This window comes from Gymnodraco acuticeps, unplaced genomic scaffold (genome assembly GCF_902827175.1).
Source record: "Gymnodraco acuticeps unplaced genomic scaffold, fGymAcu1.1, whole genome shotgun sequence".
Lineage (NCBI taxonomy): Eukaryota > Metazoa > Chordata > Actinopteri > Perciformes > Bathydraconidae > Gymnodraco > Gymnodraco acuticeps.
Window position 1 is genome coordinate 570,305 of NW_022990595.1, and position 18,277 is coordinate 588,581.

General features: G+C 40.8%; 1 protein-coding gene across 1 annotated transcript in view; it reads right to left on the reverse strand.

Moving 5' to 3' along the window:
• The window catches only part of LOC117554419 (Na(+)/H(+) exchange regulatory cofactor NHE-RF2), a 35,248-nt gene extending 22,381 nt beyond the window's left edge, over nt 1–12,867 (reverse strand). Inside the window, 3 exon segments of the mRNA XM_034228869.1 lie at nt 10,913–11,206; nt 12,127–12,174; nt 12,176–12,867. Of these exon segments, the coding sequence (XP_034084760.1) occupies nt 10,913–11,206; nt 12,127–12,174; nt 12,176–12,334 (501 nt within the window). The 5' untranslated portion in view covers nt 12,335–12,867.
• Nucleotides 12,868–18,277: the final 5,410 nt, after the last annotated feature.

An 18,277-nucleotide genomic window follows, 5' to 3' on the forward strand; every position in this document is an offset into this window, starting at 1 on the left:
CTTTAACCCACGCTAATGTCACACACCCATAAACTATACCTCCCCCCTGTTTGTCAAGTGTTACTCAAGTATCAATAGAATTCCCAATTGATACATACGGATACAAAGCCTCCCATCACATCTTTGACTCCCACAGACAGTGTGTGCACACTGCAGGGATCGATTGTGTGGGAACGTATGCTGGCTCACAGCTGTGAGAGCAGCAGAGAGAGAGCAGATGCAAACTGAACATGTGAAGGGACCAAAACACGAGTAACCGGTCAGGAGTGAGAAGAACAGCTATAAAATGGCGCAGTTGTTACAAAGGCTAAAGTCTTGAATAGGTGTGCAAATCATGAACCCATAATGTTAGCAACATATTAAGTGCTCTCTTTACTGCTTTCAAAGACATCTCTATCGACAACAGAAGGTTTGTTTTCTCTTTCTCTCCAATTGCTGGTGAGGCTGCTGTGTGGGCAGCACATTAATCAATCTTTGGCCTGGCCACAGCCGACCTTCTCTCCACTGGTATTCCCACATCGAACAACTCGGGGCGCATGTCACTATTTGGTATTTCTTTGGATAGAAAGCTCTAGTAACGGACAAAATACAAGCATTAATGACTTAAAGAAGGGATTTTAAAGATCAGTCCCAGAAGATCTAAAGAGGGCAGGAGATGGCAGGCCTGTTTTTCACATATTCTGACCCAGTAAGGTCTATATAAAAGTAGTGCAATCTATAAATAATGCTGAAGATTTGGGTCAAGGGTTTTAATTGCTACAGTTCATTTGTGGATAGGTGAAGTTCAGTCAAGAAATGTAACAGCTTCATAATCTGTATAGTCATGGTTTGGGTGACAACTATAATAATACACTAGCAAATAATGAATATCTTTATTAAAAACTGACACAAGATCACAAATATATGCTGGAGCTAGACAATGGAATGCATTTCAAAGTAATACAAATAAAAAATATAACTTTTTATCAACTGAAACTAAAAGCAATTGTTATCATAATATACATTCTGTATAACTTAAATGCGAGTGGGCTTTGCTACTCAGCCAAGTTAACTGTCAATTATTATTAGGTAAACAATCAGATTTTAAACATTTTATAAAAAAAGTTTTTACCAACTTCATTATAATTCCAGGTTCTGATATTAATAGATTTTTTTCAGTCTGCTTGTTGGTCCTGATAATACAGATAAATAAAGTCATCGGCATAGCTATGAAAATATATTTTTACGATAACATATTTAACAACCAAGCATATAGATAAAATAGATGGGGACCGAGCATAGAGCCCTGAGATACTCCACAGTTTAGGAGGTCAGTAATCACTAGAGCAATGTCTCTGACAAAACAGATTTAGATGTTGTGGTCTGTTGTATCAAATAAAAGTTTAATTGTATTAAAATCTGGCTGAACCCAAACCTTCATCCCTACCAAAAAATATATTTACACATTTTGTAGAGCAGTGTCATTTCTACGCTTTGCCAGATAGAAACTTGAGATCATGGAGATGAAAGCGTTCTTTATTATTTTATTTATAATTATATTATCACAGCAACCTAATCCAGGACAATTGGCATTTCCTGTAGTTAAATCATTATTTCTGCTGTTAAACTGAGCCTGCAGAGACAGTAAGGTTGACGTCTTCTAGGTTAACAAGGGCAATGTTTGATATTATCAGCTGTGCATGGGGAGATATTAAATAGAGACACAGCTGTGTACACACACACACACACACACACACACACACACACACACACACACACACACACACACACACACACACACACACACACACACACACACACACACACACACACACACACACACACACACACACACACACACACACACACACACACACACACACACACACACACACACACACACAATGTATACATAACTTCAGGGGACATTACATTGACTTACATGCATTTCCTGGAGACTTATCCTAACCTTAACCATAACCAACACATGCCTAACCCTTAACCTAAACCTAACCCTAATCCTAAACCTAACCAAGTCTTCACCCTAAAATTAATGATTCCCCTCATGAGGACCTCCAATTTGTCCCCATAAGGGAGGTGAGTCCCCACACGTGACTGTGTAAACAGATTTAGGTCCCCACAAGTATAGTAATGCTAGGCCACACACACACACACACACACACACACACACACACACACACACACACACACACACACACACACACACACACACACACACACACACACACACACACACACACACACACACACACACACACACACACACACACACACACACACACACACACACACCTGGTACAATACATTCAGTTGTTCATGTCTCTCTTATATTACCCACCTTAATAATGTCTCCATTTCTCTTCCTCAATTCTCCAGACACCCCCCCCCACTAGTGACCCTTCCACTTCCTACAGGCCATGTTCTTACTCCGGGAATTTGGTTCACCCTTCTTTTTTTTTAAACCCAACCCACACACACACACACACACACACACACACACACACACACACACACACACACACACACACACACACACACACACACACACACACACACACACACACACACACACACACACACACACACACACACACACACACACACACACACACACACACACACACACACACACACACACACACACATAATCTGGACCCCTGCATCTTGATGTAACACAGTTGGTATTCGCAGGAGGGGGGGTGAAACACCAGTTCCAGATGTTACTAAAGAGTATTTTACACTAACTCACTCTTACCAATGTAAAGCTAAATGTATATATCTTCATATTTTGTCTGGTATCCAAGCTGAATAGGAATGTTTTGATAGTTGATATGCCAGGTTAAATAAGGTTAGATAAATAAAATACATTATCTTTGCCAAAAAGGAAGATTGGGGAGAGGATTTTTTATATGCTCCAACGTCAGCTGTATTGCTCCACTTCAGCCCTTGTATTATACTGTACATAACCTCAAACGTTTTGTCGAAGCAACAAGAAACAACCTCACGTTTGTCTTATGCTCTTCAAATCATGTCTGGGTAGCAGGCATAAATCGTGAACAGATGATCACACAGACAGAAGTGTTGAATAGTTCAGCATCTTTTCCCAATTATCCCGATCAAATTCAGAAATTGAGTCTGTGTAGGGGGCAAGGAGGAGATGTCAGAGAGCGTGACCTCGGCAATCTTCTCATCTTCTCGTAAAGGTGGTGGCGAAGTCCATAGGGACTTGGCTTGGCAACTGGAAGGTCACCAGTTCAAGTCCCGGAAAGACCAAGTGCTACCGACGTGTCCCTGAGCAAGGCACCGTTCCCTACACTGCTCCCCGGGCGCTGTACATAATGGCAGCCCACTGCTCTTAACACTAGGATGTGTCAAATGCAGAGAAACCGTTTTGTTACATAGTACCTGTACTACGTAATGACAATAAGTTGAATCTTCTTCAATCTTCAATTTTGCATTTAGATAAACTAATACCCTGAGATGATCATGTTTTTCATGCCAGGGACAAAAAAAGAAAAGATCCCAGTGATAAGAAGTGAGAACAATATTTCCTGTCATGATGACATTCAACATCTGCAAAGAGATGGAGCAAATAACTTTTTCTAAAGAACAATGTGGAGAACCTTGTTTTGTCATCAAAGACCTCTCTTTTGTTTCTTTTCCCCCCAATTTCTGTTTATGTTCCCCCAACAGATCCAACAGAGTTACTATTTGTGTTTATTCAATTCTGACCCTGTGACTTTAAGCCCTGACCCTTAAAAACAGTGCTCTCTGTTCATGGTTTTCTCACGCAGATCTCTTTTACGCCAGCACCACAAATATGCACATGTTTAAGTATTTAGAAGTTGTCTGTAGCATTTTCAGAAAATGGTTTGGCCTCTCTTGTTTACTCCGTCTTCGTGTCTGACTTGTTTAGTCTCTGCTGGTGTTTACATGGAGTTTGTTAAGGTTTCACCACCTGTGACACACATGTGTCTTCCCAAAGTTACAAATGAACAAATGCTCATAAACTTCACAATGCACTCACACTTAATAAAACACGTTGTGAATCTTCATAGAAAGCAGTGTTTCATTCTTTACAGAGCAAAGACAGTTTTGCGCACACAAAGAGCACCTCTACGAACACACACCCCTCCTTTCACTCTTAGTGTTTTAACAGATGTGTGTGTGTGTGTCTGTTTAATGTTCTCTATAGGGAGCAGATGATCTCTTGCAGGCCTCTGCAAATCCTACACATGATGTAGTGAAGTTTATTACAACACAAAGTGCTGTTCACATGTCATCTGGACTACTGATATGTTTCTGACTGAGCCAAACCATCATATTATGTTACAAAGCAAATAACCATTTTAAAAGGTCAAAGTCATAATAGACATATCAGAGAGAAACCAAGACACTGCCTGCACACGCTAATGCTCTTTTCTGCAAAACCATTTTTCCTTTTTCTTGTTGTCCCTCTTTTTTCTCACAAAACCTGTCGGTACTTTATTATTATTATTTTTTTTTCTATCTTTCCAGGCACAAATTCAAATGCTGACTGTTACCGTAGCAACGACTTTCCATGTACTTCCTATCAAGCGTGGTGTTAAACTGACCAGGAGTGCAGCAGGGCTGGAAAGAACAACAGCAATCCACAGTGTGTTTGTGCATGTGGTGGAGGCCTCACCACCAACAGAGAGGGAAAGTGCAGGCCAGGGAGAGGTGAAAAACAATATCTCCCCCATAATACAGAAACTGTCCTGCCAGGAACATGTCTGTCATGGATTTGTGGAAAGGAATATGTCTATCTATTTGTCTTTGTGCACGGCATAACACAAAGGCAAAACATGCCTATCACAATATAGAATCAACAGTGATCAAATGTCACCTTTTTCTCTGACCCAGAGTCCAAAGATATTCATTATATTATGTTTTAATACCACTTTATTATTATTATGTGAGCCCAAGAAAAACTGCAAATATCCACATCTGAGAACTTTGAATTGATTATCAACCATAAAAGTAACCGATAATTTTCTGTGCTTGTGTTTGTTATAAAATAATAAAAGGTTCTGGTGAGAAAGTGACACCTGACACTTCATCTTGAGCTTTAATGACATACCCACGTCTGCACAGAGAAAGAGCACCTCAGGTGAGTTAGGGTAAAATGATACGTCTTAAACCAAGTCGTAATGTTTTTGTCTTTGAGACGTCTCATCCTTTCTGACTCTAGCATCAATCTTAGTTCCTGCTAAATGTCTTGTTGATTGTCAAGAAAGTGAAAAGAAAATTGTTAGAAAGCGACAGCAAACGTGTCTGAGCTTTTTTTCAGTTTCAAACTATTTTCTCTAATTTTGTCACAGAGAAATGGATCGAGAACCAGATAATATTTTCATTTCATTTCATTTCAAACCTTTATTTAGACAGATAGGTCCCTTGAGATCACGGATCTCTTTTACAAGGGAGACCTGCATCAATTTAGTTCCACATGAAACATAAAAACAAACAATAGAGGACATCATATTTACCAACACTTACAAACACCCATAGTGTCAGAAAGCATCTCGTGCAGACGTGCCTTAAAAACATTCAGAGAAATAAAATTGCTCAAATTCAATTTGGACTGTAGGCTGTTCCAAGCAAGTGGAGCTGCGCACATAAAAGCTGTCTTACCTAAAACAGTCCTTACCCTTGGTACATCTAACAAGACCACATCCTGCGATCTCAGACAATAGCTGCTTGCAACTTTCTGCTTTACCAGAGAACAGATGTAATACGGGAGTTTGCCCAACATAGCTTTATAAATAAAAGTGTACCAGTGACTGAGCCTCCGTACTGAGAGTGATGGTAAACCTGCCTTGGTATACAGTGTACAGTGATGTGTAAGCGCTTTACAATTTGTGACAAATCTCAGAGCACTGTGATACGCAGCATCCAATTTGCTCAGGTAATTGGCAGGTGCATTCATGTACAACAAATCACCATAGTCTCCAGCACAGGTAAAAAGGTGACAGTGACTAGCCTTTTCCTGGCCTCAAGCGAGAAACAGGACTTGTTTCTGAAAAAGAACCCTAGCCTAACCCTTAGTTTTTTAAGCAGGTTATTGATATGAAGTTTAAAAGAGAGACAATCATCAAGCCAGATACCAAGGTATTTGTAACTGGTAACCACTATATGTCTTTAAAGTTTTTTTTCTGTTTTATCGAGCCAACATATTTGATATGGGTTTTCAGTCTCAATATGCTTAACAGTGATACACTTTAAGGTTCTGTGAAAGACACCCATTGCATAGTATTTATTCGCACATGACACGGATTGGCCATAAAACTGAAGAAAGGCAGTGTAATTTAACCGAGGGAACATGCACACTCACAAAGCCCGTAACAGGAAAATGAATGGACAAAGTGATTACAGGTCCAGAAAGGACCAGGGGTGCGTTTCACTTTGGTTAAATGGAATCCTTGCGTCCCTCACTTGCGTCGTTTACCTGCGACTAGTCCCTCCCACCAGGGAAGCATGGAGAGACACAAGGAAACCACGAGAAGCAGGGGCTGCTCCTCAGGTCGACTATTTTCATTTCCTCGCTCCTCGGTCCTCGGTCTCACCGGAAGTTGATTTGCCTGCACCATCTTGAGTACCGTCCCATGGCTCTTATTTCTGCCGGAGGACCGAGGATCGAGGATCGAGGAGCGAGGAGCGATCATGGAGGAGCGATAACCGAGGAACCACCAGACCATCCTCCGATGAAATCCTCAGATACTCACCCCGCCCCCTTACTGTGTATCGCTCACTGATTGGACGAGGCAGTGCATGCACTGATCTGATGCTTCTTGACATGAGAGCAGTTTCTCAGCGGAGTGAAGAAAATACATGAACCTCACGGGAGTCACTCCTCAGTTTATACTGTGTTTTGTTTCAATTCATGTATCATTTAGTTACAAATATGTGATATATCTGAACAACAAAGTGGTCAAACATTTTTTTATTCATTTATTGGAAACATTTTCATGATCGCTTTTTTCGTTTATACATTTTAAGAATGGCGTTTATCTTTTTTGAGAATGACTTCTTATTTTATTTCATGTATTTGGATCTACAACAGATGATACTAATTTTTATGTCAGTAAATGTGCACTAACAGAGGCGGGGGTGTGTGGAAATAACGGGTACAGAGCTGGCTGCTGCCAGACGAACAGCTGTGCAGCGTCATCACAAACGGACGTCGCTTCACGTGACACTCCGGAGGAAAGGACGTCCCATTGCTCTTAAAACTCATTTCCCTGCTTCTCGTGGTTTCCTTGCGTCCCTCCATGCTTCCCTGGTGGGAGGGACTAAACGCAGGGAAACGACGCAAGTGAGGGAAGCAAGGATTTCATTTAATCGTCCTGAGAAGCAGCCCGGGAAATGAGTTTTAAGAGCAATGGGACGTCGTTTCCTCCGGAGCGTCACGTGAAGCGATGTCCGTTTGTGATGACGCCGCACAGCTGATCGTCTGACAGCAACCAGATCAGTGCATGCGCTGCATCATCAAATCAGTGAGCGATACACAGTAAGGGGGCGGGGCGAGTGTATGAGGATTTCAACGGAGGATGGTCCGATGGTGGTTCCTCGATTATCGCTCCTCCGTTATCGCTCCTCGATCTTCCGGCAAAAATAAGGCCACTGGGACGATACTCAAGATGGCACAGACAAATCAACTTCCGGTGATACCGAGACCGAGGAGCGAGGAAAGGAAAAATAAGAGAAGTGAAACGCACCCCATGTCTACCCATGTTTCTGCTGTAACCATGTATTCTGCCAGCTTCTATCAAACCTCTTCACCAAGTCTCCCCCTCACTGTGTGACTCCACTACCTCAAAACCTTCTACTTTCCCCACTCCCCTGCCCCACTGAGGGGGGCCCACATCCTGAAAAGTCCCTCCAACAAATCTTCAAGGTTGTTATTGCCTTGGCTCCTCTTACTTGGGTTCCCTCTGTCCAAAAGCTGTCTGCTCTCCATCCCTCCCTCATTCTTTCTCTCCTGCCTTTCTTTGAAAATAAAACTTATGAGAAGAAATGTGTTGATCTCAGCAGTCTCGCTGAAACAAACTGACTTTTACAGCTGTGACAGAGTCAAAGAATTAGGAGAAGCGATTCATCTTTCATCTTTTTAGATACGATTGTTCACTTGGTGATTAATGTTTCCATGCTGATCAGTCTGTTTTCCCCTCTGCTTTCGTGGTTGTAATTACACGGCACTGATTGCCAAAGATCCTTGACTGCCACATGGACAAATGACAAACAAGTCGAAATATGTTATATTAGCATGCAGTGTCAATACTGAGTCTGCATATCTGTTGTGGAACCAGGGAAATGGAAACATCTTACATTTTCCACACTATCAAGGTAACAATTGAGAAACAGAGGCAGGTTTCAATGTGCCAGTCTCAACAGGAGGTTGCTTATGGTCATCAAAGTACAAGTTAAAAATGTCCCAATAGCAGCTTCTACATTTTATATGCGCTGATGCTTTTTGGCTTAATCTGCCAAACTTTTTTCCATCCTTTCATAAGTCATACAAAAAAAAGAGAGGAACAAAAGACCTCTAAGCATTTCCCTGAGACTCAGCCAGGCCAATCCGAACCCACCAGGCACTGGGATTTCTTGCCATAGGTCACACACACACACACACACACACACACACACACACACACACACACACACACACACACACACACACACACACACACACACACACACACACACACACACACACACACACACACACACACACACACACACACACACACACACACACACACACACATACATTTAAGATTTAACTGATTGGCCCTGTCGCTGCAGTGCATTTGTAGAAGTAGTGAGTGCTGCTCACATATGGGGTAAGCCTAAGTGAAAACACATGTTTGTGTAAATGCAGAAAGCAGAAGTGGAGCGGCCTCATCCCGCTGATAGAGGCCATGTGAAACCAAAGCCCATCAGATCTTTGTGTTCCAGGAGAGACAGAGCGAACGGAAACACATCCTGTTTTCCAATTTAACATGGAATAACCAAACAGTGAATCTGATTTAGAAAAAAAAAGTGTATCAAATGACTATTGAGAAATATCCAAACAACTGTGACAAGGAGTTATGAAAACAAACACAGGAAGATGTGAATGTCCTGTAAAGTAAAATTCCTGCTTGAATATCATTTCACAATATTATCAATATCTACAGGGTTAAGAGGGTTAAAAACCCTAATCTTAGAATCACACTTTAAAACTAATGTAACCTCATTACTTCTCTTTATATTTGGATTACCTCGATACAAAATGAAATGCCAAAACAAAACAATGTAACATTAGAAAAGAAGAGAGGTCATAATGATGAACTGGAAATGTAGCAATGGTTTCACTCGAGCCTCAATTCATTTTATGTTGTGAGACTTGTGAAGTGCTTTTTTTGTCTAATCTAAATCTGATCTTTCTAATCTAAAACAAAAGGCTTTTAGAACATCTCCCAAACATCTTTCTTGATTCATAAATCTTTAACTATTTCTGTGCATTTCCCGTTCTTCAGAGCCACTGCGTTGTCCGTTTCCAGATTCTTAACTTCTGAAGGGTCACCCCCTCTGACCTTTCCTTGCCCTCTGTGACCTAACTCAACATCTGGAGCGAATTCAGCTGCCATGTTCCTCCCTCAGGACACACACATTCATTATCAGACATACCCTAAACATGCAAGGAAGGCTGCAGAACAAGATGGGAACTTGCATAACATATACTAATCAAATCTGAAACTGGCAAAGCAGCAAGAGAACAAGTCCGGGGTGAGGAGATTCTGTTATGGGATGACTCACTTATCTGCAATCTGTTCGCTGATGGGTTCAGTATTTTTAACTCTTGTGTTTGGAGGTTGACATACTCCAAGAATGCTTTGTTTGAGTGTCTGAAAAAGACTTGTGTTTTAGGCTGAATGACAAGGCCTTATGTTCTCTACACATAGAATATAATTGACTTGATGTTAACAAAAAAAAAGCTCACATAATAAGAAAATAGTTAGAGAATTTGGGGAATACTCTTGCTCTTTTTCTGCTAAGCGTTACATGAGAAGATAAGTGTGCAGTTACAGGCAGCAGCGTTAGCTTAAATCAAGACTGAAAATGGCTAAACAGTAAGTTTTGCTCGGTTGTAGATCTTTAAAAAAAAATCTAGCATTATAGATGCTCATAGGCTGATTTTGTTACTTTGTTTGCCAGAGCCCGTCAAGCTGTTTCCCTCCATTTCCAGTCCCCTATGCTAAGCTAAGCTAATCGTCTGTTGATATCTTCGAATTCACTGCACACATACTGTAAGTGTGCTGTTGATCTTCTTATCCAACTCTCTGCAAGAAAGCTAATCAGTATATTTTCCAAACTGTTAAAATCACTAGTTGAAGAACTGTAAATGTAAAATGCTGCCGATTTCCTTTGTCCTGGGGTTTTGGACTGAGGATCAGACAAAGCAATTCATTTAAATACAGTACGTCAACTGGGGCTTAGGGAAGTTGTGATGGGCTTTTTTCATAAATAACTATTGTTAGGCACTTCACAGTTGTTTGATCAAATAATCATGAAAATAACATACAGAAACTATCTGTTATAAAAGGATTGTTAGCTGCAGCACTAAACTGGTCATATTCTGTTCTGACAGATACAAGTTTGAGCCGGAAAACATCCTTTGGTTTCTTGCGACCAACCAGGAGGTTTGCAGGCAGTATATATACGGAATAACAAGATAGGGCCTACATATTTGGAAAAAGGGAGACCTATACATATTAAAACTATTGATCAATACTCCACCTGTACAGTATGTCCCCCCTTAGAAACCACACACCATTAAAAGAGTAACACAAGTATAAAAGATAACTAAATTAGACTGTTTTTACTGTTCTCTCCTGTCAGGCCAGCTTACCTTCTTCGCAGCCTTGGAAGGCGACCTCCTGGTGGGCTTCTGCACCTGGCTGCTCGGAGTGACCGGCTGCTTGGACACCGAGCCGTTCTCCCGCTTCTTGCTTGGGGAGGATGGGACCGAGGATGGGGGTGGTGAGGGGGAGGCTGGGGGAGAGGAGGAGGACGGAGGTGAAACCCTGACGATGGCCATCTCTTCTGTGGGTGTGAGGCGGAGGCTGCGCAGACTTTCATGTGTCTCTTGGTCCACCACCAGCAACCTGGTCTCACTTTCCACCGCTTTGATCCGCTGTACCACCTGAGGGACGGGAGAGGACGGTTGTTCACTGCTCATTTTGTTTCTTAATAGAAGGATTAACTCCACAGCTTGGCAGCAGTCAAACACTACAGACTGCAGCTATAGGAAAATAACCCAATCGCATCAAATAATATTTGGTTAACCAGCTCCGTTAGAGGCATCCAGTCAGCGCAAAGACATCTTTCTAAATGATTTAACACATTCACACTGTTCTCAGACATGTGGGTGTACAGTGCCTGTCACAGGGGTGATAGAAATATGTAAACATTGACCAAAATATCAGACACTATGGCAACTAATCGTAATATTTCAGGAAAAAAGCCAACAATTTGATGATTTTGCCAATATTTTGTACTTTATCTTTGTCTTGATATTTAAGAAAAGACCGTCTGATTAATTTAGTGCAAACATTTGCTCTGAATCAATCCTTCGTGTCATTGATGGAGATACAGACTGGGCTCTCCAACCCTTAAATGTGGGCAAACATCATTAGATGACAAAACAAGCAACTTTGCAATTATTTGTGCAAAGCCTACATTTAAAGCACCAGGGATGCAGAAATGTTCTGAGAGCTTCAAACAGTCAACAGTTTGTTGTTATCTCTGTTGTAACAAGGTTACAGATAAACCTAATGTTCCTCTGTGAGCCTGGGAAAATGATTATCTGAGGCTGCTGTCTCTTTCTGACAGCCGTTGCGAAAACAGTCTCTCAGCTCTATGTCCTTTGACAGACAAAGAGATGGTGCAGGTTAGTCACATGTTTCTAGTAAAGAAAACTGTCAGGTCTAATTAGAAGCTAAAAGAAAAGTTATGTATCACAATAGGAGGAGGGTAATGCATGCAAAACCGGTGTGTGGAGTAACATTCCTCCTGTAACATGAGGTAAAACCACATATATCGTATGAATGCACATCTACTTGCCTGGTGATGTGTCTCTTTCTCCACGTTCACCCCATTCACCGACACCACCCCGGTCCCCCGCGCGCAGACCGGTCGCTTCTGCGGGGGACCCAGCCTCCACTTTGCGGATGTACTGTCCGCTCTTCCCTTTCTCGCCATGCAAGTGAAATCCATACCCGTCCTCCGATTTTGCCATGACACAAAGCCGTGGTTTCCGCTCACTGGCCATTTTTTCACTGACGTTTTTAAAACCTCCTGCAGTTTTTAGTTAAAGTATTATAAATAAGATGCAAAGAGAATAGTTTAGGAGAGCTGTTGCAGGGCTAACTTCCACGGAGCGAAAACATATCTGCACGATACGCACGCTTTCCATGTAATAAAAACACTCAATACAAGCAGCTCCAAATGCACTTCACAAGAAGAAATCCCATGGATAAAAATACCAACAAAACAGGCATCAAACTTCAATAAAACGATGAAGCCAGTCCTCCAGATCGTGTGTCCTGTGTCCAGCTGAGGCGCACTGCTGGCGACTCCAAAACTGATCCGCTGCAGCGCGCACAGACTTCAGAGCCTCCAGGAGAGCATCATTGATGTGACTGCAGACGTGTTGGAGTCGAAATGATCAGCAGGGCCTCACCTCTCCCTCCACATTTATCCATAACAACTGATCGGAGAATATGCATGCAGTTATGCTGTAGTTTGCGCAGGTTGAGCGCCCGTGTGCGCAATAGCACCACCTCCCTCTGGCCAGGCTACCTGTTTGTCTCTCAGGAAAGTGAAATATTCGGAGCACAGTGAGAGGATTCAGAGTTATACAATACTGCCCCTAGGTGGTGGGTTGTAAAGTACATATAAAGCACTGTCTGCATGCTGCATTGGGTTTAAGAAATATACATAAAATATACATCTTCTCAGCTCAATAAACAAGATTCAACATGTGTTTTTATTAACATATAATTCAATAAGACCATGCAAACCACAAGATGACTGACTGTAGTTTTCCATTCATAATTTAGACCAGGTTCTTGGCTAAATTGTTAATTTAATCTATAACCCCTTAAACCCCATGGGAAGAAATGCCCCAAATGACTAACCCAAAGCGAATCACAGATCTTCAACCAAGGCTTAAAGTAAATGCATATTTGTGGTCACCATTAAAGAGTAGACATATGATATGAATCCTTAGTAAGTAAACCAATTTCTGTTTTGATTATTTGTTTAGTCTACTATATAATCAACATTTTAAAGGCAATATTACCACTACTTAACTACAAAACACTATTCATTTTCATTTATATATGCTATAAATAAAAAAAATCTCCTCACAACATTAAAATAATAATAAACACAATGAATCTATACAGTAGTTACATGACTGTAGCTCATAGTTTGGATGGATTCTCAAAGCTAAAGGGCCAACATTATCTTATCTTATATTGCAACTTTTTGTATCCGTTTTGTATTCTTGTAGTTATTACAATACTTTTGTTACTATTATTTGTAATGTTGACTTAAAAATCTGCTGAACTATTGCTGTTCATACATTTTTGGTAATATAATACATAGAAACTAATGTTAAAGGGGCCATATTATGCTTTTTGGGAGTTTCCCTTACCGGAAGTGTAGGTTTTTGGGTATGTCTGCAAAGGTTAAAACCCCAGAGCACCCCCCCCCCCCCCCCCCTGTCTACATTGGACTCCTTTGTTTACTTCTGTAACATAGTGATATCACTATACGTAACACTCACATTTCTATTGGCTAGCGCTCCAACACATGATACGTGATAGGCTAAGGGGTGGGACATCTCTAAGCGGTTGACCAATTACAACGTAGCATGCGCGCTAACCAATCAGAGCATACTGGGCTCTGGTTCCAGACAGAGGGTGAAAAGAGGTGCTGCAGCAGGCAGTATGAGACCATTTTCTTTTGGAACATTAAAGCATGCAAACCTGTCACTGTAGTCACATGAGTATGATATATCCTTTTTAAACCAATGCTTTATTATTGCAGTTTCTAACAATGACCACTGGAGGTCAATGAACACTCATGATTCAAAAGGTGTTTCAACTACTACACAACACACTTCTGGTCAAACCTTTTAAATCAAGTTATTGTGTCCACTGGAATTAAATAAGGGTAGACAAAACTTTAACAAAATCATATTTTTTCTTGGAATGCATGATGGGGAGATATCACTTCATTGCAATATGATATAATTAATACAGACATTATTGGCATCATCAATGATACTAACATGAATACCTATCCTACAGTTACGATTAGGAAGAAGAGCTTTGCTGCAACCAGGGGCGGTTCTAAGGGGGGGGGGACAGTGCCCCCCTAACACTGACTTTGGACCCCCCTGTGGCCCCCCTAAAAAAAAAGAGTTTATGATTAAATGATTTCTTGGCTGACGGAATAGGCGGAAGTAACGATATTTGTCATTCTAGTCGGACCCAATAGAGCAGGGGTCTCCAACACTTCGATCACGAGCTACCGGTATCTCGCAAGCCCTCAATAGCCCCCACTTTACAAATATGTTTTAACGCAAGCCGTCATCGCCACGGAGGAGCACACAGCCTCTGTGAGCGAGCGAGACAGAGAGAGAGAGAGAGAGCTAGAGAGAGCACACCTTTAACTATTTAATGTGTTGTAACAAATAAATAAATCATTCCAATGTGTACTTTAGGACAGTAAAAAACAGTTTGAAAGGGGAGTGATTAGTAAAATATGCATAAATAAAAAGAAAGAATGCTAACTATAGGTAACATAAAATAAGAATAAACTAGTTGAATGATTTGTTATTGGTTGTGATCATATTCTAAAGATTTGTTGATTATTGAAAGTATACAGCTCTCTTTCATGAGTGTTGAGAGCTGTATCCATAAATTCATTTTGTGCTCAAAGTGCACCAGATTGATGCATTTAACTTCAACAAAAAATCTTCCCGGGGCTGCATGCCCCCGGACCCCCCTAGAGGATTTGAGGTCCACCCCCAAATAAAGCAGGTTCAAATAATTAAATTGCATACATTTTCTTTTAGTAAACACTGAAAACGGGTCCCACAGACCCAAACAGCACACAAATGTAAGCATATAATAATGTGTAATGAAACAAATACCAATAACTGTATTGCATTTTTTTCTTAGGTGTATGCGCAATTACTTCATACTGTCGTTGTCTTTTTCGTCCTGCATTTATTGTGCCCCCCTCAGAAAATAACTGGCCCCAGCCTGGCCCCCCCCAGTCAAATTGGTCTACTGTAGAACCGCCACTGGCTGCAACGAACAACAAACATCCGATCTCCGGTATTTCCATCATGCTATCCTACAGATCTTCCTGTCCTCAGCAATGGCTCCATTTGCTCATAGCATTTTCCTTTATTAGATCATTCGGAGAAAACACAATCAGATTATTGTTTGTCTGCTATGGGATCTGGATTCACTTGCAACTTTGTTATGATGTCCACACGCTGATGGTCTATTATCTTGATGACCATTTTAATTAATACATCAGGGTTCAACTTAATCAGGCCAGGAAGGACCATCATTTTAATGGAGGAGACTTAAGTTAATTAATTAATCACAACACAGTTACAGCAACAGTATTGTCTTGAGGAACGAACACATACGTCATGCTTTATACTGTTGAAAATGGGACAAACCTGCTGATCATTTTGTTTAGTCCCTAAATGATCCAGGGGGAACGGAGCTGCAGAGATTCAACATGTATTGGCAATCTTTGATCACTGATTTAAGGGTTATTAGGGCATAAATAGTGGCTCCTGATTCTTAAATTTGACAGTTTGCAGATTTTCTTAATCTTCTATATTTATTGAGTCAGACAAAACAAGCAATGCAAACACCTCACTTTGTGCCATGGAGAAATTGGCGAAAGGCATGAAATCAGAGGTTTGATATTTTTCTTTTCATGGACTTTGCCTTGTGTATTTTGTTTTCGAGTGTATGAAAGGAGATTAAAAGTGTCAGCTTGGCATTCGGAGCACAAGGTTTGTATCAGTTACCAAAAATGTACATGAAATGATGTGGTGTGTGCTCTATCTGACAAACACACACTAGTCTGCAAATTAATAAGAAAACAAAACGTCAGCTACAGTGAGCACCACATTAATATTGTCCGTCGAGCCTTAATTGTGTTTTGAAGGAGCTCTTAATGTGTTAGTCATCTGTCAGCACACACACACACACACACACACACACACACACACACACACACACACACACACACACACACACACACACACACACACACACACACACACACACACACACACACACACACACACACACACACACACACACCACACACACACACACACACACACACACACACACACACACGCACACGCACACACATCTTAACAGCACAGGAGAGGTATTTGGCTCAGTTGCCTTGTGTCTAGATTAAAGAAGACAGTTGCTGGCATCAGAGGAGAACCTCAGGGCAAAGTCCAAGTTTAGTCTTCAATGTCTCCATGAGTCACAAACACACAGGACACACACAACAACCACCACAGACAATATTATGTATAAGCTGCAGGTTTTCTTAAGCCATATGATAGAAACAAACGTCGGTTAAATTAAGTGTGTTTTAATCTTTTAGCCAGTGAAATCTGGCTTATAAAACATCTGCCATAGGTGCTGTCATTTTCAATATAAGTGTTTAGAGGATGTGATAACTCGAAACAAGGCATATCACCTTGCATTGCTATTGTTTGTTTCAACAAGTGAAATGATTCAATGTATCATCCACAACAATGGTGTCTTCCATCTGTCTGCATAAACACACACATGATTTGGATATAAATGTAACCAACACATTGATCCACTCCCCTGCTGCGCTTTTCCTTCTGCTTCAGTTTTAAAGAGTCACCTAAATATCAAATAACCTTTTGAGAAATAAACCTATGAGAGGAAAATGCCACTCTGAAGTCACAAAGTAGGTTGCTGTGACTATTATATTCCTGCTATTATATCAGGATTGTAGCACTGCATGCATTCTTCTTCAGATACATTTATAAACACTTTGACACTTTCCAAATAATAATATCTAAACAGTGAGAGTGGTCAAGTGATAAGGATTGAGAAGGAAAGCATGAACAATTTGGTTTTTGGTTTGTTGTGATACTGAGTGGCAACATGCATTTATCTTGGGCTTGGTTTACTGCAGGGAACTTTTTAAAAACATAATTGAAATGCCCTCCCCATGTCAAAGGCAGGAACAAGATCACAGCTCTCAGCTTTAATTAACTGAGTCTCCCCCTCTCCCTGTTGTAGCCAAAACACCAAGCAAGCTTCAAGAGAAAGTGTTCTTGGCTTTTTCAGGTTGGGCTGTGATTGGCTTCTTGTTTTGCTGCAATGCAACACACATTTAAAAAAAGCAGCAATGATGCACAATTATAATTATAACACTCATGAGAATTAAACTTTTACCATTTACTTTTCAAATATCAGCCACTGTCTTTTTCACCTCCACTTAAATAAATGCTTGCATTCCTTTCCGCTCTCACCACACATACTGACATGTTGTTTATTTAAACAAACAAGATACTCACCTTCTTCCTCCTCTCCCTGAATTGGCAACAAACACATATTGTGTGTCCATAAAGCCATGTGTGGTCAGTTTGATGGCGTCTGATTTGTGTCTTCCCAGAAAACAATAAATCCCTGGAATTCCTGTTTACATTGAACAACGACAGTATCTATCTATCTATCTATCTATCTATCTATCTATCTATCTATCTATCTATCTTTCTATCTTTCTATCTATCTATCTATCTATCTATCTATCTATCTATCTATCTATCTATCTATCTATCTATCTATCTATCTATCTATCTATCTATCTATCTGCGAGCGATAGGCATTTGCTAGCATATTGACCTTAGAAAGTCCTCAGGCCTTAATTGTTTATTCTAGTACAAGGTTTTTCCTTTGTTTAAGTTCTTTGAAAATAAGTCGGCCTCTCATGGCTAGTTTTTCTCGGAATCATCTTAAAGGCTAAACAAGTTGTAATGTGCTCTTTTCTCTGCTTGGTAAAAATATGTGTCCTTCACTTGACATTGAGGTCGATGGAACAAAAGCAGCATTACCCCAAACACAGAGGTAACCAGAAGCTGCAGAAGGCACAGAGTGTGTTTCTACCCCCA